The sequence below is a fragment of the Sesamum indicum genome, linkage group LG14 (assembly GCF_000512975.1).
Source record: "Sesamum indicum cultivar Zhongzhi No. 13 linkage group LG14, S_indicum_v1.0, whole genome shotgun sequence".
Classification (NCBI taxonomy): Eukaryota; Viridiplantae; Streptophyta; class Magnoliopsida; order Lamiales; family Pedaliaceae; genus Sesamum; species Sesamum indicum.
Genome location: NC_026158.1, coordinates 2,830,623 through 2,854,704, shown reverse-complemented (window position 1 = coordinate 2,854,704; position 24,082 = coordinate 2,830,623). Strand labels below are relative to the sequence as shown.

The window sequence follows — 24,082 nt, the reverse complement described above, 5'->3', positions numbered from 1 at the left end:
TATCACTTGGACCAACTTTGAAATTCTGATCAAATTAGTCTTAAAATCGCGAAACTAACAAAATGAAGGATCAATTCACAATCCTAACAAATTAAAGGACTAAAATTCCGAAAGCCACTAGGAAAAAAATTATTATTACCTACATTTTTAATGGCTATAGACAAAAAGCCGTCGAAAATAATTAATATTAATCATGGTTAGATAAAAACGATGAAAAAACTTAACTCATCCACTAAGAAAAATATTTTTTCTCGTGGCTATGGAATGTGACAAATATTATAGCCACAGGCGACCAAACATCGCAGAGTTGCGGTAACGACTATCTACTATAACTATTTATTTGTAACTATAATTAGTTTACGCTAATCTAGTTGCGTAATATTTAAACGAGTTTTGATGAAAGAAATATTTTGTAACAGTTAGATTTCTTTAGTGGGGATAGCCACAATAAATTCGTCGAGATCTAATTTTTAAAACATGGTAAAATTATTATTATTATTTTTTGGTTGTGGGGTGGGGTGGAGTGTAGAAAAGAGGGTGTAGGTATCCGCTTTCACAATCCCAAAAACAACAATTCATTTTATCAAGTATGGGGAAAGTGGGAGATGATAAGAGATAGTTCACTTGGAAAGTGACTATTTATTTATTTTGGTATAAGGAAAGTGACTATTAATGGCATCGAATGAGACTTTGGTAAAGTTGCTTGGGAGGAATTCACGAAAAACAAAAGAAAACATTTCATTTTTCTTTTCTTGGAAATATTCTTACATATATAGGATGGTATACTATGAAATACATTTTCCAGTTGTTGATGTGGCCTAATATATACTCTTGAGTTTTCATCCTTATATATCTAAGGAATTTTATTATTTAACTAAAATTAATATTATATATATGTGAAAACACCTATCTTTTGGTGTTTTTATTTCCAGTTTTTCAAACTAAAGTGAAAATATATGTATATATATATATATATATATTGTAATCGTAAATTTTGTTAATTGAAAAAGGGGAGTTCAAGGTACAACAAGCATCCATCTTCATCAATCCTCAATGCCAAGAAATACGCCGCAGCCTATATAAACCAGACATCTGAATGGGACGGAAGTTATTCATCACTATTAATATGCATTATAACTTGCTCTATCACTTGTTCCGGCTATCGTTGTATCTGTTGGAAACGTCTCATATTCTTCGCCCTCCAGATGCAGTACACCAAAGAAACTAAAACGATTCGAAAAGCTGCATGGACCAGATGCATACGTATTCTCATTGGAATTATACTAATTTAACACCACGGTCCAATATAAATTACAATCTCATCGACTAATTCAAATCTATTCTTATTTCAAACAAAAATCTATCCAAAGTTAAAAGTACATATTTTTCACTAAAAATTTGAAAAAAATGAAAATGACGTGTCATGTGTGCGTGTAATTAACATGAGTTTGAGCGACACCGAATCATGTACATCATATATCTGATTTGTCTTTGATGGTGGCAAAATTACATGGGTCCTACAATAAGATGTGTTTATTTTAATTTTAGTTCCACATTATACAAAATTTTGATCAGTTCATACTTTATTCAGTCCTATTAGCCCATTGGCTCCTTTATCATTCTCTCCATTAAAGATTGATTTCAAAGAAAATTACATTATATTTTTGGTTCCACAATGCTATAAAAATAAAAGGAAATAGAAAATATTTAGATATGGAAGTGGCAATTTTAATAAGATAAATTGCATAAAACTCGCTTGTATTTTAAAATTTTAATTGAAAATTCCCCTGTGGGAAAAAGAGCCTCTGTGTTTTTAAAAATTGTGCACATTCTCTCCTTCTGTTAAATAGGATTAATGAAAGTTAAAACTTTTTATCAAATTACCCATTGTAACTTTGCAATGACAACCTTGATCTAATAGTAAAAATATGAACAGTCTAAATTTAAAGTAATCTAAAATATATTTATTTATATATATATATACAATTATACATATAAGTATATACTATATACTATACATATATTTTTTATTTATACATATACAATTATACAATATATATATATAGATGCAGGGACGGCGCCGCCATTGTGGTGGGCGGCGATGCATCGCCTCCCAAACCTCTACGGCGGCGGTGCATCACTGCGATGCAGTGCCCCCCAAAGCTCTATGATTGACGATGCATCGCCTTCAGAACCTCGTGGGAAGCGAGAAGGGGGGACCAACCACAGTTTCAAAGGCGTCGGCCCCGATCGTCGACCACTCATCTATCACACAGATCAAGGGCTACTCGCCCTTAGTTTGAGCGATGATCCCACTTCATAGGGTGATGGGCGATGGATAACCGTAGTCAATGGCGGCCGGCGGCGAGGAGGCAAGAAAGAGGGAAAAAAATACTATTTTAATTTTTTAAAAAAATAAAAGACAAATAAAATAATTAAAATATATAACTATATATTAATAATATATAATTTATTTATATAATTAAAACATATATTTAATTTAACTAAAAATATATAATTAAAATAATTAAAGATATAAATATTTAAATTTAAAAAGGTTGAAATAATTGATTTATATTTATATTCTATATAAATATTTGAATGTAAAAAGTGAATTTTAGTATATTATATTTTTTTATTATGAATTTTCAATATAAATTTTATTTTTAAAATTTTATATTTGTAGGTGATTTGAAACTTAATTAATTTATTCCATAAATAAATGTAACTTATCAAAATATATTTAGATTAAATCATAATTTAATTTAAGTAATAATATATAATCTATTAAAATATATTTATAGGACAAAAAAGAGGTAAAATGGACATTTGCACACTTAAAGTAACTATCAAAGAGACAGAAAATGAAACCCACTTACACAAGCCGAGAGTATATGCAAAATTTAAATTTATTAATTCTATTAAATATATTTTTTAAAAATATAATAATATCTAAATGTTTTTTTTTCTTAACATTACCATTCCAGCACAAACTCTTCCAAAGTTTCCGGTACTTTGGGAAAATTTTCAATAGAAACGGTTTGTTTTTAATTTTATCGTTTTAGTACCCGTTTCAATACCCGTTCCACTCCTGCAAAACATGAAGGAAAATTCAACCATTGGAATGGTCATTTCAGTTTGACCGTTCCAATAAGAGTTCCAACATAATTTTATTTGGCGCTTTTTGAAAATTAGGTGGAAAGTTTAAAACTTGGAACGGGGGTATATGTTGCAAAACCTTCCAAATTATATTTTTAAATAATCGTTCCTAACTGCATTCGCTCGCCATTCCAAATTATAAATTATCCTGAACCGTTCCAAATGTTACTCATAATTGTTCCAAAATATGTAAAAAATATATCTAGTGTACGCTTCAATTAAGATATCTCAACATTGGCAAGCCGAATTAGTTCCAAAATTAAACATGTATGTCTATTTGAATTTATCTAACGATCTTATTTAAAATCACATAGTATGACTGATGGTTGTATCATTTTGAATCTCACTTATTACTAATCAAATACGATATCTCAGTATTCGTGTATAAAAAATGTTCAAATTTCATCGAATGTAGTCTTTTGTCTATTTATCATATCTAACGGTCTGATCAAAATTTAATAGTCTAATTAGGATATGTAGTACAATAATATAAGATGCTAGTTATATCTATGTAATATTAACAAAGTTGAATATACAAATATACGTCACATAGTGAGCACATATCGATCTCATGAAAAATATTTTGTGTTTTCAATTATCTTAATCCACACATTGTATACTTTTCTTCACTCATTAACGTGTCTAGAATAATGTTTCTTAGTTTTTATTTATTTTTTAAAAAGTGAATTATTATTTGCAATATTATTAAGAATGGTTCTTTAACATAATAGGAACGGTATGCATACGACATCGTTTGTCTACTTTGGAACGGTCATGAAAAGATTTCGTTAATAAATAAATGTTCCTATATGTTTTAATATATATCCAACAGAGTAAAACATCGCTAATTTTTAGACAAGACGACATCATTTTTTGGTCATTGGACTGATGTTTGGAATAATCATAATTTTCCAAAATTTTTACATAAATCTGACCCTTAGCATGTTTTTTCACTCTTTACTATAATTTTATAGATCATGTCTAGTCGTGGTTCGCCTCCTCCAAGCTGTGGACAAATGGTCGTGCCCGTAGCCATGGCTACAATCGTGGCCCACTAGTTCCACCACTAGTGTGTGATACTTCCCAGGTTGCCGAAGCAGCTTCCGACCACCCCCACCACTTGAACAGTTGGCCCCTCAGCCACCACACACGGTCCAGATGAGGCTGGACTGACCTCTATTGCGACAGTATATTACCCCCAAGCGGAAGATCGTGCCCATTTGTGGGCTGCACTACCACCAGCACCACCAGAAGTCCCGCCACCATTAGCACGCCAGTATATTAACCTCGATGACACGAGGTAATTTTTTTATTCTGTTGTTTTGTATTATTTTATTTTGAAAATGACTAATCAACATGTTATTTCAGGTCTGATCACAAATTTTACGAGTGCATCAATACGGTGATGCAAGGGCATTATCCCCATCCTTGGGGATAATTGCGGCAGGTGTCGTTAGAGCACCAATAGTTTTAGTTCGAGAGCTTGAAGGTAATTCTTTTTTTAAAATTTTATATTGTCGTATAATTTAATTTTTTTATGTTTTCTGTGATATTGAAAATGACGTACTGTTGGAATTGTGATGATGAGCTCATGTTTCGGTTCTTCTATATTGGGCAGGTAAGTTCATCTGAAAGCGGTTCGCCATCACCAAGTGTCAGCTGAACAAACCGGTTTGGTTGGCCAATAATTAAGGTCTGGCGCCAGCTATAGCTATACTCGGCTAGTGCGGATTTTAAGGATGAGTCCTCCAAGAACAAGGTCAACCCCGCAGAGGCATCTATTGTCTAGTGCGGGGAATCTTCCTCTGTCGGCTTATACAAGAGAAAAATGGTAAGTAATTTTTATTTTCTTAAATTTTTTTTAATAATTTATAAATATTTTGCTAATTGATCATTTCTTAGTATAGGAGACAGAGTTTGGTCGGGTCTGTGAAGCAGATGGAGTATTCGCAAAATACTACAAAGAGAATACTGAGATGGTTGGAGAAACCCGAGGGCAATGGAGGTGGCGATAAGTAATAATTATTTAAAATATTTTATTTTTTTAATTTTTTAGAATAACACTAAAACTTTAGTTTGTTTTGCAGCAAATGTTCCAGAAACTACTGGAGGGCCAAGAACCTCAGGCCATGGACAATGGCCAATATACTCAGCTCGAATCGTAGGACTTGATGGCGATGACTGAGCAACAGTTGTGGCTGGCAACGGCCAAGGGCAAGAACAAAAACTGTGTATTTGGCCTTTGTTTTGAGGCCCAGCTCGACACATCACCATTGACAAAAGGCCAACCCTGCAGAGGCAACGACTTGACTATAGATGTTTGATTTTCTTCTATTCGTTCAACTAATGGAGAAGACAAAAAAAAAAAACTTGAAGAAGAAAGAGAGTAATTTAAGACCATGAATTTCTGTAGAGACTTAGTCTCTTTACAACTCTACCTAAAATATCTTTTTCCAATTATAAATTTAATCGTGATTTAGCACTAAACCTAAAAAATCAATTTTCTTAAAACAATAATAATTTTCTATATGGCGTAATATTAGTGGTTGGCTTGGCTTCTAATAAACCGGGTCCCACCAAGAATTTTCCCTATTTTTCTTCTAATAAACCAAGCTTCATGTTGGAAAATCCTCCAATGGTAATTCGTTTCAATTCTGCGATCGAACGAAGCACACTCGATAGATATGCATAATTTTAATTATATCTATTTAATGAAATAAAATAAATAACTAATAAAAACACTAATTTTAAATGTTCATGAGCATGAAATAATTGATAAAAACAGACTTATCTTGTTAAAAAAATAATAAATATATCAGTGAGTGTTTTAATCAATCAATATCATAACAATCAAAATTAATTATCCTATGGAGTTGATACTTAATAAATAGTACAGATACATACTTCAAACATGGTGGGATTTAATGATTTCAACCCATGATTTAGTTCTTGCAATTCGTCATAGATTTAGTCCTACTTTTTTAAATAAGAGCTATAAATTATAAATTGATTATAATTATTTATGTCGGATATTAAAATCTAATAAATTATTACAACGGTCATAGTATGATCATAATATCAAATACACTAAATCAAAGCAACACCTACTACTTAATATAAACAATACACATATTATTATCCCATACATAAAGCGAAGTTCGAGCCCATGACTTCTAACGTCATGGGACCTCAACTTCGCCAACGAAGCTGGACCTCATTAATTACCCCACATTTTTCTCTCTTTATAAGTTTTATAAGAAACAAATTTATCAAATATGTTTAGTAAATCAATATTTTTCAAATTAAACAAAAAATTGAAAGGTTTTATAAGATCGACAGAAATTATTTTTTCGTGTGATTACTTAAAAAACTCTTTTTTTTTTTATTTAATTGATCTGTACCTTTATATTAACAATTTAAATCAACATATCAATTATCAATATCTAAAATAATTCATAATTTATAATTTATCAAAAAGCTATGATTAATATACACAAATAACTATATGATTACTATGAATGAAGTTCCATAATTCAATTCTACCAACAAATATGGAAAAAAATAATTGCAAAATTATTGATTTTGTAATTTGTTTTGAGAAAATAATATTTTGTGTCATACTTCAAAGAGTTTTTTAATTTTCAGATTTAGCAAATGAATTCTTAATATGTATGGTTAGGGGTCCGAAAACAACGAATAATTCAAATATAATTGAATTATTATAAGTAGTAACTATCTTTTTTATTGCAAATTATTGTCTTTTTTTTGTTTTATGAAATTCCAAAATCCTTAGAGATATAATATATGAAAATTGTTACTACCTACCTCACACATTCCTAACCCGGCCAATTTTGAACTCACGTATTTAGGGTTCGTTTGATTCAAGTAAAAGAAATGAGAAATAAAAGGAGGAGGAAAAGTGAAAGGGGAAGGAGATGGAGAAAATAACGGTCTTCCTTCAAGTTGTTCGGTAAGATTGAAATGTGAGTAAATCTTAGATATTTCTCTTGTTTGGTATGCAGAAAATAGTTTGAGAAGAAAGTACTAATTTTTATAATTTTAATGTATTATTCTTTTTTTTTTATTTTGTATTAGAAAATAAACAAGTTAATATTATCTAAATAATCTTTAGTATATAAAAATTCAAAAATATTGTTAATAGAAAATATTCATCAAATAAGAACAAGAATATTTTTTATTAATAAAAATATTCATCAAAATGACTATTTTTCATTTATTCTAAAGTATTCAACTTAAATAAAATAAAAAATACTATCAATACCCTCAAATAAAAAAATTAAATTCAAACATCAGCACTTTTGTTGGTGATTTAGTTATTTTTTTAAAAGATTATATACTAGTACTATCAGCAAGAATGAAAAAAAATAGAGAAAAATTATGTATATGGGTAATAGAGTAAATAAAAGTAAAATATATACTATTTTATCTTTTTGGCCTTATACCTCCACTTTTCCACTCAATTTGGACGGAAATAAAACTAAATTCCGAAGGGGTTTCATTCACATCCATTTTTACTTCTACTCCATCTATTCTTTCTAACCAAACACCAAATTTATCCAAGACTGACCAAAACCACCCATTTGCCATGATCAAATACTATGACCAAAAATTAAAAAATATAGTGAATATCAATTTAAAACAGCTTCACAATAGCTATTAACAAGGTTACAAACATTAACCACAATTAAAATTCATGACGGTACATTGGCCATAGTTAACAAGTATGCCAAACACTTTAATTATAAATAAAATTATGATAAATATTGATTAATTATAATAAAAACTTAAATATTTAAATCAATTTTATTTGATTGTGGTCGACAGTTGATTTGCTACAGTCTTTTAGTGGCACTAAACCCCCCACCCCACCACCCAACCGTCCCACCATAGTCCTATTCCCAGGATATGCGCATGAAAGAGATGACTGCTGATGTTGTGCAGCCTGAGAAATATGCACGAAAACACTATGAAAATAGAATATCTGTGAAGTTCTCACCTACAAAAAGGCATAATCCCAATGCCAAAAACTTACTTTCTTTCTGAAAAATATCTGTTTACACTTAATTTCTTTTCGTTAGGATTTGATCAAAAAATACTAACATTAGCAAATAATATACATAAATTTTTTATTTTGTCCCTTATTTAACATTCTCATATAATAAGTACAAAATTTTCACCGTATAAGTAGAAAAATATTACACGAGAATGTTAAGTGTAGAGTAAAATTAAAAATTATGCAATTTTTGCTAACGTCAACATTTTTCGTCCAAATCCTAATGGAAAAAATGTAGTTTAAATAGGGAATTATCGAATGGGATGCAAGTGGTAATCTTAGAACTTTTTTTGAGAAAAAGTATAATTTCGTATTTTTAAAGAAGGTCTACCCTACATAAAAATTTAGAATTGAATTCAAATTTCGGACAGAATTCAGCTCTGTAATGGAAATCCCTAACTTGGATGGATTTTGAGATGAGAAGAAGGCATTTGCAGCAATTGTTGGTGAGGTGGATTCCTTTTCTTCATTTGCCTTCACGGCTTTCTTCTTCTCATGTGTTCTTCACTCCTTTATTTCCCACTTAAAAAGTCATAATCCTCTCCTGTTTTTTTCCCTCCGGTTAGTTCTTTTTTCTGGAAGATGGATGCTCGGCTAATCTTAACTAGTGATTTCAGGGAATAGGCTAAAATGACTGCATCAATTCACAAATTCAGCCGCAACTGTTCATGCATACAAGTGGCACTGCTATAGAGATCAAGGAGGAATGCACTACAGTGCCTTTGTTAGGGATACTGGACTTGACACATGCCACTAAAATTCCTGGTTTTAAGTATAAATGATTCTGAACAAGTGGTAAACTGCAATTTAACCCCCTTAATATGGGAAAAGAACAAAAAATTTCCTGTGAAGAAAAATAGTAAATTATACCTGTGTTTCGGAAAATAGACCAAAAGACCCACTGGCTAAATGGTTGATAGAGGAAAATTTGCTTCATTTTTCAGAATAAGGAGGTTAATTTGGTAAATAAAATAAATCACGAGGGGTTTTCATTTCCTATCAAAGAGAGATAAGTTGCATTTAACCCATTATGGAATACACCTGACATGGAAAAGCATGTTTCAGAAAATACAAACTCATACACTTAACACAAATACTCTACTTATGCAGTCAGGATCAAAGATATCATAAACTACACTACCTTTCCCAATAGATTAAAATGAAGTGAAAAAACATGAGCAGTTTCGTTACAGTGATCATGATATATGCTATTCAGGAGGGTACAAGAAGTTCATCACAATGGAGAATTTTTTATTTAAGTCCAGAAAGTAGTTTACTTGAGACCATTTTAAACATTGGAAAGAAAGCAAATAGTTGAAGTAACTTGTAGTCCAGCATTAATATCTTATCCCTTTTTCCCGTTTTTGAGCCGTGCACATAATTAGCATTAGTACTGCTTGTAATATGACAAAGATACTGTATAAGCAATTCCAGAAAGGAGATGACAAAATATACAAAAGGGATAGCCTCCAATGCACTGTCAACAAAGCCCAGTGGATTCTTACCAGAATTAGTTCTGCGATAGCTCCAGCTCTTGATCTTCATGGTTGGCATTCCTATCTTCTTATGCTCAACAAAGAGTTAGTCTCAGTGTCTTTTTAGGCATAATTTGCATAAGAATCAGATATGTTGCTGGATAGTTCCTCCTACTTCGGCTTTGGTGGATAGCAGTTGTTCCATTGATGTTGAATCCTTAGTAGGAATATTACAACTCGAATACAGGAGTCTTCCTGCTTCATAACCAATTGATTTAGATAAGTGGACTGTGGGTATCCTGAACAAAATTGAAGGTTGACTAATATATTGTTGGCAAACTTACTCTGAAAACCTGAAGACACTGGCCGAATTTTCAGACTCTGAAAACCTGAAGCCTGTGGTTGTTTCAGAGAGAGAGATGCTTGAATCCGTAGAACTGGAGTTACTGTGATCTATTTGTTGGCATGCCTTGAGTATATGCTTTGCACCAGCAGTCAGCTTGACTGGACGGGTTCTTGCAGTATCAGCGTAGGAGGAATTCGTCCAAGGGTGAGTTATTTCTTCATCCTTATCAGCCCCAGATTCACCATGCATCATAGTCTTTGTTTTCGTAGCTAAACATGATTCAAATGCTGTTTCAGTATTTCGACCACTGCCCTCCCAAGTAGCACAGGGCTTTTCTATGGAACATTGAAAATGTTGATGAAAGCCCAAGCTCGGCACCTTTAAGGACCTAAAGGGAACATTTGATATAGCTAAAGGCCTTCTTCTAGATTTCTTGCCATTATCAAGAACTCTAATATCAATTCTTGAGTTGACCCGATCTTTGCTTTTCTTCTGCTTTCCATGTCGTTTCTGCACAGAACAAACTGGTAAGGCAGTATGCTGAGGCAACGAAGTAGGAGCCAAGGAAGCTGGAGCTGTAGAACTCTGCAAATTAAAGCTGGTGGGGAGAGGACTGAACTGACAAAAAGCATCGGGTTTAAGAGACACCGAAGAGTCGGTCCCATGACTAGCTCCAGGCATCAGATATGGATGACTTAGTCCCAGGCATTGACTATTTTTACCCCAATGTGTTCCTTTTGAACAAAATGGAGGCTGATTCACGGAAGATCTCCAATTCCAAGAAGATTTGGCATGCCTGTCAAGATCCGGGTGCATGAAGGGAAATCTGATGGCTGATACTTGAGAATGAGGAGGAATCTGCTCGTTTTTCAGTTGAATGACATTTGGCCCAACGTCAGGAAATACTTCCTGATGACCAGCTGTTTGTGTGGGGAGCTCAAGGCTAAACAACTGAGATTTATGTCCACTCATGAAGGGCCCAGAGAAAAAACATTCCTTGTTGTAAACTTCAGGTGATGTACCTGGAGATAAGCTAGGAACTAATTTCTGAAAAGGGTCGATTTTTCTTGCAACAAAAACACTCTGGTATATCGAGCCAGTTTGGGAATCAAACTGAGGGAGATTATACATGCCTTCTGATCGGTGGCTGACTTCAACTTCCGATGGACAAAACAAAGTCTCCCTAAATTTCGCTAAAGACGGTTTATTCTGACCATGTACGACAACATTGCTGACAGAATGATTTCCAAAATGAAGCTCGTCAACTATGTGCTTATCCTTCCAAATATGTCCATCCTCAAATCCTTGAAAGCCACTTCCACCAACTATAAACTCTTTACCCATCAAACGCATTCTTGATTGAATCTTCTCATTTCCAGGACTCTTCTGTATTGAGTCGTGAAAGGAATCATCATTTATTTTAAGAAAATCAGCATCAAGATTTGTTGTCCTCTCTCTTTGAGATTCAGTGATATCTTCTAATCTTGATGGAATAACAACTACAGGATTCTCTTTCACATAGTCCTTGATAGGGAACAAATTCAACTGGTTCCTTGAGGATGTTCTACAATCCAAATTTCTGCTCTGTGAGTGATGACCCAAGGATTTTGTAAGGGCATTGCTTGGCAGAGATAAGCTAATGGCATGAACAGCACCAATTCTTGAATTCATCGTCTGGTTAAAGTCCGTTTTAACACTTGAAGTCGATGTGATCAACTCTCCCTGTGAATTGAGAGGCAACCCGACAAAATCTTCATGTATGTCATGTATTCTCCTGCTCCCACAAATATTTCCAGCCAGGTTCCCGTCTTGTGGAGAATCACTAGCGTACAGGAACTCCTTGGGAGAAAAATACGGAAATGTTTGAAACTGGAAAGATTGGGCATTATTAGTTACTGTGCTTTGGGCATTATTAGTTACTGTGCTTTGTGAGGAAGCTTCAGGTATTGAAGTATCCTTATAAGTTTTCTGATAATCCTTGAAACACACAGGAGAAAATAAGGGACTAGGACTCCCTAAATCTTTGATCAGTCTCCGACGGGTATAGTTTGCTGAATTACTCACCAACTTGACATTTGGACTGTTGAAGTAATCCTCCCGAGGCATGCAAGCTAATCCATGAGGACGAGCATAGATTGGATTACATGGAGCATCTCTGAAGCCACTGTCAGGCAGATGCCTATTAATGCCACTAGCTGTGCGTCTCTCTGAAGCTAAAAATCTGCTAAACAGTTCCTCTTCATTGTTCTGCGTCGTCGAGGAAGTCGGATCAACAATACATCTAACAAACTGCTCCTTACTTACAGGTCCAGCCTTGACTTCCTTTTCCATTCTAATATGGACACTCTTACTTCCACTGGTTCCCAGAATAGGTGAATCTTTCCCCGGCCCCTCAGCATGGTGAATATTGCTCGTATCTGAGCCACACACCTCCTTCAACTCGAGACATTCTATGAAATGAGATGGTTTTGTTCTCAGTCTAAGTATGTCATCCTTGTCTGAGAAAGTAACATGTTTAGTTGCCTTTTGTGTGCTACAACGATTCACTTGAGAAGCCTTCTGCAAGATACAACTTGTTGGCTGATATCGAGATGATTCTTTGGTATGAATCTTTAAAATACTGCGCAGAGGAAGCCCCGGATGTTGGTTTTCTTCAATCAACTTAAAAGCTTTACAAGACATGGTTTTGTTCTCCGCATCGAGATGTTGAAGTCTTGGTTTTCTCTTGAGGATCACTGCACAATCACGTATACCATTTGCAAACTCCTTACTGTATGATGAACTTGGATTTCCAATAACTTTGTCTGGAGCTCCTGGTTTGAATTTAAAAGAATTCTCCTGAAAAAGGTTAAGAAACATATGGCAAGATGAAAATCTAACCTCATAATGTAATAATACAACCGTCAAATTTCTTAAATAAAAGATAATTATGTACAATCCAGTATGTATCCATGAATAGTAAATCTATACTTTTTTCCTCATCAGAACAAAAAACTCGGTAATGTCTGATGTATATGAAAGGAAAAACACTAGACCAGCCATATATAATAACTACCAGAGGCAAATAATCAAAATTAGACCATCATCTAATACAACATAAACCTATATATGTTTTCACTTAAATAAATTATACCTGAAGTGACATATTCCACACTGGAATATCAGATGGGCAATGAAATTAGGAATGTGCTGAAATGCCAAGGGGCACTTATAACATAAAAAGATTTTTTTTCTCCGAAACCTGGCAATTCCTTATCTTAATTCATCTTTGTGCAGTCAACCAAGACAGAAATACAGTAAGTTTTGGGTCTTTTCACAAACCATACAATTATAGCTTAGCTTTTAGATATTAGATTTGCCTCTCACGTTTGGACCATGACCTGATAAACTGTGGAGATATTGTGATCTAGTAGATTGCTGTTGTGTTCAGACCTATTATTTTATGTGTGAACATCACAACAAAGGTTCTATACTTCAACCTTCTACTTCACTAAGGCATTATTTTCATGCGGTTCACAGAAAAATGTTCACATATATACTGAGATATATTTACAACCATCTTCCTTGTGATCATTTCACTTTTCAGGATTAACTCATTTTGAAGGATCCATTGGAGAAAATACAATGCATTTCATTAACAAAGCATTGGCTGCACTGATGAATCTGTCAACCGATCGGCATACAGATTTCAATTTTCTCTATGGCCTCTTTCTTTCGTGAAAGTATGCCGATCATCCTCCACTAGATTGACGTAATCACATGGATTAGAAACAAATAGATCACTTAACTCTAACATGCTACATTGACTTTACTGAACAACACCACTCGAGCTCCTTTTTATGTCAGGCTATTTAACTCCCTCGTTCAGGCGGAGTTTTCCCAACTAAGTAAGAAAATAAAGTTGCAATGCTACAGAAACCTCCTTTCTTCAACTAGCACCAGTCTATAGATTTTCAACAGGCTTATCAAGGATGGTGCAAACATGCATTCCAAAAGAATTCATCAAGACGGAATCTTAATGACCCACTCTTTCGTGACCCAAGAAAGCTACAACTTATTGCATAAAATCACTTAGGCTGAGAGAACATTTTAACTGTATTATATGTTTGCAAGTATTTATCAAGACACTTCACTATTTTAGACAAATTGAGCCACTAATAAGTCGTAAAAACAGCTTAATCCAAATGCATATTCATGCCACAACATGAACTGCGAATATCTGATTATCACTATGATGCTTTTGATAGCACTAATATTCTGCAAACACGGTACATTGCTCTAATCTTTTAATTGCGACAAGCACTTCAGGCCAGAAGTCAAAAGAGTGACTCAATTGATTTCACAAACCTTCAAGTTTCATAAAATATGTAATTCATCCCACAGTTCTCACCTTCTACAACTGCAATTGATTTCATAAACCTTCACACAGCTTGCTAACCAATTCCACCACGGTAAAAGCCAATTTTCACGTTCAAAAACCCTTGCTTATACAAGTACTCCTCCCAAGATCTGAGTAAACTCAGCTAAAGAAAAAAGCCAAAGAGAAAATGGAGCATTTTCTAAATTCTTAGGCCCATAATAAGGAGAGCAGAAGATCAAAATTTGGGCATCTCACCCGTATTGAAATACCGCCATGACAATGATTGCTCAAGAGAAAACATAAGCACACAGTAGAAAAAAACAGCATAATTAATATACAACGCTTTCGACCTCATAAAATATTTCTGTCCAACCCGTACTGCACAGCTGGAGTACCATAACCTCTTCCCTAAGCTGCTCCAATCTTCCTAACAAGAGAACCCCATTCTCCTGTTTTTTTTTTTTTTTTTTACTTTTATCTCTTTATCCTGAATCCCATTGCCACACAATCAAGTAGAATAAACAAAGTTATTGCTTTCATCTTCAAAGGTATGCAGTCCCCCAACCAGCTTTTTCAGGCACAGCGTTGTAAAAGAGACCGGAAATCAAGCTTTCAACTATAAAGAATCGAGAAAACTGTAGACACCCTCTATATTTTATGCTGGAAATAACATATCTAGATCACAAATTCAGCAAGATCTGATGTACAATTTCATGCTACTAAACAATCTAATGCATTTACAATTAGCATATATAGCAAACAAGATATGATTATCAAAACTACAAACCTTGTTTGGAACTGATAGATCCATACTGTCATCTCCTTTCTGGGCCTTCTTCTTCTTGATTTTTTTGATTACTCTCTTTGCTTTCCTCAAGGTAATAATATCCGTATTCTCCATCGTCTTCTTCTTCTTCTTCTCGTTTCTCTTCCCTTTGAGTCCCCAGTTAATATCCTCATGATAAGAATTGTTGGAACTGGAAAACCCATCTTCTTCTATGCTTTCCTCCTCCTCCTCCTCCTCCTCGCTGCTAACTCTCTCAACCGGCGGTGCCACAGCGAAGATCTCCATGATTGACCTCTTCTTGGGAGCCTTAGACTTACCCCTTAAGGACTTCACCTTTACTACTTCCATGACTTCTTCAACATCAATATCAGACTCCTCCGCATCCCCATCTTCATTTCCCAAAGAGGTTTCTCCCCTTTCTAGCATCTTTTTCTTCTGCTTTTGAGACCTCTTAACGGTCTCAGCCGATTCTAATTGCATATATTCGAGCTCATCAAGCCACCAGGTGAATTTCTTGACAGCGATCGGAGGGAGCAAAGACTTTACAGTTTCTTCACTGGTGGTCTCATCGAAGGGCCAGCATTTCAACACGTTTACACTTCTCATCCTCGACACATATCCTCTGCAAACAAACACCAACGCACCACGACGCAAACGATTATCGAGAAAACCCACCACGCGGAACGAAAGAAAACCCGGGAAATTAACAGTATTTTAACGACTTACCTGATGGAGAAACCCTCTTGCAATGCCTCCATGGCCGAACGCTTCCTTTCACCTAGAGAGAGGAAGTGAGAGAAAAAAGGAGGGCGAGAAAAGCTAGCGACAGTAGGACTACAAATAAACAAATAAACTTACAAACATGTAGAGAAGTGGTCAAAAAAACCAAACAAGAAAAGAAAAACCAGTGAAATTTCAGGATGGTGAGCAGCGAAAGCAACAGACTTTTCACAAGAACAACACACCAGCTGCCTAGAGAGAGAAACTACCAAGAACTCGCTTCTCAGCACCTACGTACAATACCCAGAGACCGAAACACAAAACTACACAACTACAAACTGCACAAGAAAACCCATGCTATCCACGAGGAAGAAACATCAAAATGGAGATGGAAACGGGTAGTAGAGAGAGACGAGAGCGTTTAGTTTGGAGTTCTTGAGGTACTTTTTTAGAGAGAGAGAGAGAGGAAAGAGAAAGAAAAGTGTTGTAGAGAGAGGAGAGAAAGGGAGTAGGGAATGAATTGTTTATGGGTTTCCCTTCCCGCTTGGAGGGTAAGGGCGTGGTGTGTATGATGTGGTGTCAATCCCTATTTTCAGCTCTCCCCATTTACGACTGAAAGTGACCTATGAGACCCCATCCCCACCACCACCACCCACACCCACACACCCATCCCATGTAAGTATTAAAGTACATATCTCATCTCTCTCTCTCTCTCTCTCTATATATATATATATATGTTTTAATAATTTAATATAATATATATTAATTTTTGCAGTATAATCAATATATATGTATAATTTATTTATTATTATTTTTTTATTATATAAAAGAGATGAAAAATAAAATGAATAAGTGATTATAACCAATATTTTTTTAGCAATTTTAAATGTGGTTCGATATTTGATTGAAACAGATTGATAAAAACTCGATTTATGAAACTAAAAGACCAAACTTTAATAAAAAGATTGCTCGGAAAACTTTGAGACTCAACTCAAACAAGATTTAATAAGTATGAAAGTTTAAAATTAATTAAGAATATTAAATATTTAAACTCGACTCGTGTTTGACAAATTAAAACTAGATTTAATTAACGATCAAACTAAATTTAAACACGAATTTTAAAACTCGATAATAATTTAAACAAGTTGAACAATATTATGTTAAGCTCGACCCAAATGATTATTTGTAGCCCTACGACCATTAGAATATTTTGAATAATATTTTTTTAAAAAAAAATGATAGTCATTTTGTGTAAGAATAAACATGTGGGTCATTATATAGATGATTCTTTGATGAGATAATTAGATTATTATCATTTTAATTAATTTAAATTAAAAATTATAAAATTATCGATCATCTAAAAAATACATATATATCTTAAGTATCTCGTTCGATTTTTTTTTTTTCTAAGCGTCTAGCTGAATTTTAAGTATCTATTTGAATGGACGGATTTGAATTTGAACGAAAAATGTGATGAAAAAATCAAGTTCATATTAAATTGATATTTGAAAATTCATGGCCTTGCTACTACATAAAAAACATCTTTTATTATATGAAATTGTCATTTTGTTATTATTAGATTAAAATCATCATCTGCAGATTTATTTATCCAAATAATATATAAAGGAATTTATAAGCATTTTACATGATCTTATATTTTGAAAAATATAGAAATATTAAATTTTATATTTCATAAAAAAAAACTCTTATTAAGTGTTTATTTTTTAAAATAAGAATATATGTAGAATTTATAAAGTATTAGTAATAATCTTATTTAAAAAAAGTAGCTTAAATGCATGATTTAGCTTATTCGGCGTTTGTATCCTTTAACTTTCTATAGTAGTATGCATTTTGGTCTTGCATCTTTTTAATTATCGTGATTTCGGTCCCTTTTTCACCAGAGTTTACCTCCACTGGCGAGAATGGTGAACTCCAGCAAACAAATTATTGAAATTGCAGAAACTAAAATGATACAGGATCAAAATACTACCCTAAAAAGCAAAAAGACAAAAATGTATATCCAATAGGATCACTTGCCCTAAATTTAAAAGGTCGCATGAGATGCACATGCATTTTTCCGACAAGACCAGCGAATTCCACCATAAAAAGAACAGAATCGCCAAAACTAAAAGGACTAAGGACCAAATTACTACTTTGAAAAATTAAAAAACCGACAACGCCCGATGACTTAAATTATGAGATCAAAAATACATTTAATTTTTTTTAAAAAAAACTATATATTATATCTCAACATCTAACTATTTATTGTTCATTTTTTAAATATTTTATAAATTTTCAAACATTTCAATATTTTATAAATTTTCAAACATTTCAATATTTTAAAATGTTTGGTAATTAGTGTAAATTAATTAATGAAGACACAACTACTCAGGAGACAAATTCCTTTAAACCACACCAAGTGAAATAATAATGTTGTTGCTTTACTTAGTACTTTATTAGATCTGTGATGCAATCTAAACAAAACTATAAACATATACACTGAGAAACTAAGCATCATTGATGTGACTCAATCAACTTTACTTCAACCCATAAAAAAATTATGTTCAACAATGCTAATACTCACCAACCAAGCCCATGTATGTGTGTATATATATATATATATATACACACAAGGTGAATAACAATTTATCCCATGTGATATTAAAAAGGAGCACGTTATCTTCTTATGAAAAAAATATAAAAATTTACTTACTTTCCTATATTTTTTAAAATAAAGCAATTTATCCCCTTATATAAGGAAGGTAAATTGCTCCGTTTTAAAAATCATAGGAAGATAAATTGTTGTATTTTAAAATATATAGGGAGGTAAATCGCTATTTGTTTTTTCATAAGGGGGTAATTTGCCCATTTGCGATATCACAAGGGGGTTGCTTGCATTTTTTCATATATATATATATATATATATATATTACGACGTAAAATTTATTCTCCTAAACTAATAAGTGTAATATTTATCACTCATGTGTGCTTTGAGATTTTGATATACTATAAATGTTCGTATGCGGCTTAGAAGTCGTGGTAAATCAATACTATTAACTGTAGTTAAATAAAATCAAAATAAAAATTTAAATTTTTATTATAATGAATCAATGTTTCGCCATGATTTTTAGCCGTAGCCAAGATATTTATCATGGTTTTAAGCATGGCTAATATTTCAGCCGCACTTGCAAAAACAATGACTAATGGCTGTTGTGAAGCCGTGAATGATTTGTATTTGCCATGATTTTCTTCTTTTGTCTATATTAATTAATTATAGCAAAAAAATCATATTTTTACTAGTGGTGAATAAACATATAATTCTCAATATATTTTAGCATTTTTGCACATTAAATCATGAGGAAATTATTTTTTAACTAAACAACTAAGTAAAATAAGAAAATAGTATAATAGATACACATCAAATATAATATTTTTAATATTTTATATATACTTTTAAGAATTGACTATATGATTATAATGATTAAAAGTTGAATGCTTTTCGAAAAAAATGAATATTTTATTTTGTGATATTTTTCAAAGAAAATATATCTGAGAGGATATGAAGTTACTCGTTTTTTTATCTAAAGAATTAAATAGTTAATAATTTAATCTTATTACAAAATTAATAAATTTTTACATATAAGTTTTTTTTTATGTATTTATTGCATTTATTCATTATTACAACTTGTTTATCTAATTTCAACTACTTAACTTACTAATTATATTTTATTTTATTGTAATTAAAAAAGTTAATTGAATTTTTAGGATGCAAAATTTTATAAAATCCTTTTGTACTATTAATATATATAATATAAGGAATGTCCAAAATATTTAATTTTATTGAATTCTACCTCAAAAACTAATATTAATTAAGGGGAACAAATGTATTTAACCATATACAATGTAATAAAAAATTAATCAACAAGCACTATTGGTAAAATGCTAATATATTACCCCAAAAGATTATTATTATTATTCACTACAGGAGAGAATTAACAACAAAAAGATTAAATGATAATTTAATATTATAACTAAATTATATATATTAAGCGACAATAATTATTATTTTATCGTAACAATGATTTTGAACATAGTTTTAAGAGGGATAATTATTTTGTAAAATTTTGTTCACTAGCAAGAATTAGTAATAAAAATGGGATGCGATACATTTTTAGTTATGTAATTATACTAATTTGTAAGGATTGTAAAATGGTCATTCATCGTTTGTATGTTTCACAATTTTAGGACAAAATTGGTTGGAATTACATGTCACTTTTCAGGTCAGTTTTAAAAATTCTCTTCAAATTTGTCCTAAAATCCAAGATTAGAAAATTTGAACGATAATTTTACAATCCTAACAAGCTAAACGACTAAAATGCCAGAGGGATATAAATACAAGACTAAAATTGTAATTAAAACCCAAAAAATATACGGATAAAGTTGTCACTAAAAACAGTTAGTCATACATGTTATGGTATCTGATAACTTAGTGTACAATAGATATATAATTGTGTCGCCATATTTATGTTGTCGCTAAACTTACTATAGGTACGTCATTAATTAATTAATTACCTTAAGTAACAATTTTATACGTATTTTTTATCATTCAAAAATTATACCGTGACGAAATTAAAATTATTGTCAGATAATAAATATTAATGAAAACTTTAAAAATTAATTATCACTCAATATTTTGCCATTTAATATTAGTAAATTTTAGTTTATAGCTTATGTCGGACTTTATTTTAAACGGTTCCAGATCTGCGGAGTATCATTATATGTACAGAATCAACACAAACTACTATTAGTATTGATGGACTTTCAATTAATGTCGACTTTATTAAGTAGGGTAAAATATATACGTTTTACATTAAAATCTTTGCAAAGTGCCGCAAGACAAAACTTGTGAAGAAAAAAAAAATACAAGTAATTAGGTAAAGTACATGATGTTAAATGATATAAAGATTTTTGTCGATCGATATTAGTAATGAGTCGATGTTGATTTTTTTTTTTATGCAAAAGATATTATAGTAATATGATGTGATATCATTATAACGACATTTGAAACTCGTCTTTTCGCATTTAATGTTTTATATTTTGTTTTTTGGAGGATCGCGATGATATTTATTTTATACATAGTTTTGTGATTTTTAAATTTTCTATATTTTTTTCATGCAGATAAGATTATATACATAACGTAATGACAATTTATAATTAAAAGATTAATACAAGAATTTGACCATTTTCAATTTTACCCCTTTTTAACGAAATATTCCATTCTTTATAATTTAGATTGCCGTAAATCTAATGTTAAAGAATTTTAATGAAATAAATTTAAAAAAATGAGGGACTATTAAAGTAAGTATAATATAACCCACAGGAGACTAAAAGTGAATATTTCGATATTTACATAATCGATATAACTAAAAGTATACCCAAATTAAATTATGAAACAAAAAATATAATTTTTCCCTGCTAAATATAATAAAAGGATAATTACACTCCCATCCCTTAAGATTTAGTATAATTACACGTAAGGTCTCTGTGATTTGAAAAATTACATCTAATACTCATAAAGCTTGCTTTTATCTGACAAATAGATCCCCATTAGTCAAAATTCACTTAATTTGTTGAAAAATGATATGTACTTTTAATTGACTTATTACTGATTTATTGCAGGTCAAATAATTTTTTTTCGACTAAACTTCTTTGTAATAATAAAAATAAACCTCCACACATGCATTAAATTATGAAGATGTATGAGGGTAATTTGATCATAAATAAATTTATTTGATCGAAAATAAATTAATAATAAGTTAATTGGGGGTAAATATATAATCTTTTTTCAATTTTTTTGTTAATATCAACAAACACAATAAATTTCGACTAACGAAAAAATTTATTTTTCAGATAAAAACAAATATTAAAAATAATTTTTTAAAATTATAAAAAATTTATACGTAACTATACCAAAATTCAGTAAAAGAGAATGTAATTATCCCTGTAATAAGTAGTGATCTTGCAGCAAGCATTTTGTTTATCTTTTCTTTTATTTTATTGAGGAACTGCTTGCTGGTCTGTGCTTTAATGTACGTACATGAGCACTTATTACAGCACAAGTGTACACGAGACTTTGAGGATTCAGGTGCAGAGATTCTGTAGGACAGAACAAATCCATACGCGCGGCTGTAGGAGCGTGAAGTACGCGCCCTCTTGTCTGAAAGTTGGGAAAAATATGGCTGATAAATGAATTGGCTTTTTCTCTATTGTCAATTAAACAAATACTGCACATTTTTGTCATCATTTATCAGTTTATTTAATTAGTAGCTTTTAATAATTAATTTATATGGAATTTTAGCAATTTAATGATATGTTCTTATGTTTATTTTAAATATATATAGTTCGATATATCTCACACTACAAAAATATGAATCAAAAATCGTAAATCGATACTATTTAATATAATCGGATAAAATTTAGGATTAATTATATTTATACCTCCTTAAAATATATGAAATTATATATATTTTTTTAAAAAAATTAAAATTATACTTACACTTCAAGTCGAAAATTCACCATTTACGGCTGACTCATTTTGTTAGTGTTTAGACACAAAATGCTGATATCAGAAAAAATAAATTATAAAAATTTTCAAAATTTGATCCCTTATTTAATATTTTCATGTAATAATTTTGAGAAAAAAATATAATGACGTTAACCTCATTCCAGTTATATATATCTCATTTATCTCTTTATAGGTACAGAATATGTATGAGAATGTTAAATAAAGAGTAAAATAGAAGTTTATATAATTATTTTTTTCGGTGTCAACAATTTCAATCTAACCCCGTAACAGAAGGGGGTTAGGTGTAAATAAATTTTTTTTGAAGGGGTATAAGTATAATATTAATTTTTTTTTAAAAAAATGTATAATTTCATATTCTTAAACGGTCTAATGTATACCCTCAAATTTATGTCACTAATTACTCTTAATGATAACTTAGGCACAATTTTCTTGTCCCTAGTTCTTGCAGCCAATAACAACCTTTGAAAATTAATTATCATTATTAAAATTATAAAACTCATTTTTTTATGAAAAAAATAAAAATTCTTGTTAGTTAATGCTCACTACAAATAAAATATCATATTAGTGACAAAATATCAATTAAAAATTTAAAAATTTGTCCCTGAAAATATATAATAATTTTTAGTGACGAAAAATTATACTACTTGAAATACTACTTTTATAAGTCGTATTTCTTCCTCCAAATTGAATTGGGGTCTCCTATTCGAGCGCGAATTACATTCAGTAAAATCAAATGAATCACAGAGTAAGTGTAATCTACTTATTACATAATTGGTCACTTACCTTTAACAGTACACCAGTCACACGCTAAGTGTATTACACTTACTATATGATTGATTTATGTTTGGTTAAACCAAATCCGGGCTAAGTCACTTTCTCAATTCCTGTAATTGCTTCTTTCTTTTTAATATATATTTGATACGAGTCCAGATCGATTTTGATCCAAGTGTCCGAATTGGGCAGTTTGGGACTTAAGGGAAGAAGCATGTTAGGCTTGTCGGTGGTGCCTTTCGATGCCTAAGTGAGTTCGTTGAGATCAGAAGTGAGATAATGAATGCTAGTGTGGACAATAGATGACGTCTCAATAAATAAGACTGGAGAATATATTTATAGGTTCAAGTGTCCGTACAAGTACGAATCCACATGCCTCAATTTAGGAATCATTTAATGTTGAATTAAAACAATTAGTCATTCAATCAATAGCGATTACTTAATCTGCGAATTATTTAATATATATCGAATACTCCATTTGTGAATCATTTTATCTAGAATTAAAACAATTAACGAATTAATTGATTAAAATAAGTGAATTACTCTTACTAAATTAATATATATAACCCAAATAATTTTTCAGTTATTTAAACAAAATTAAAGTTTAACTAATGAATTGGAATTAATAAATTAGTCTTATTTAATTTGTATAATTCGAATTAAAATTTTAGTTGATTTAATTAACATCACATGAAATATAAGTTATGGGACGAAAAATCATATTTTTATCCTTAATTTAAGGCAATAAAAAACAACTGATTAGTCTACTGAGTATTTGTCCCATTTAATATCAGTTTATTGTAA

The 24,082-nt window shown here is 31.4% G+C and overlaps 1 protein-coding gene across 4 annotated transcripts; it reads right to left on the bottom strand.

Annotated features, from left to right (window-relative positions):
- On the bottom strand, positions 9,571-16,469 carry LOC105176840. Of its 4 annotated transcripts, XM_020698875.1 has the most exons (5): positions 16,060-16,469; positions 15,928-15,979; positions 15,202-15,823; positions 10,053-12,892; positions 9,571-9,966 (listed from the first exon to the last, which is right to left on the bottom strand). In XM_020698875.1, the coding sequence occupies exons 2-5, from the start codon at positions 15,957-15,959 to the stop codon at positions 9,939-9,941; spliced, it is 3,522 nt and encodes a 1,173-aa protein (XP_020554534.1). In that variant the 5' UTR covers positions 15,960-15,979; positions 16,060-16,469; the 3' UTR covers positions 9,571-9,938. The 4 variants fall into 4 exon arrangements, with proteins under 4 accessions (XP_020554534.1, XP_020554533.1, XP_011098070.1 ...); XM_020698874.1 differs by having other exon boundaries at positions 15,928-16,469; XM_011099768.2 differs by having other exon boundaries at positions 9,571-9,963; positions 10,089-12,892; positions 15,928-16,469.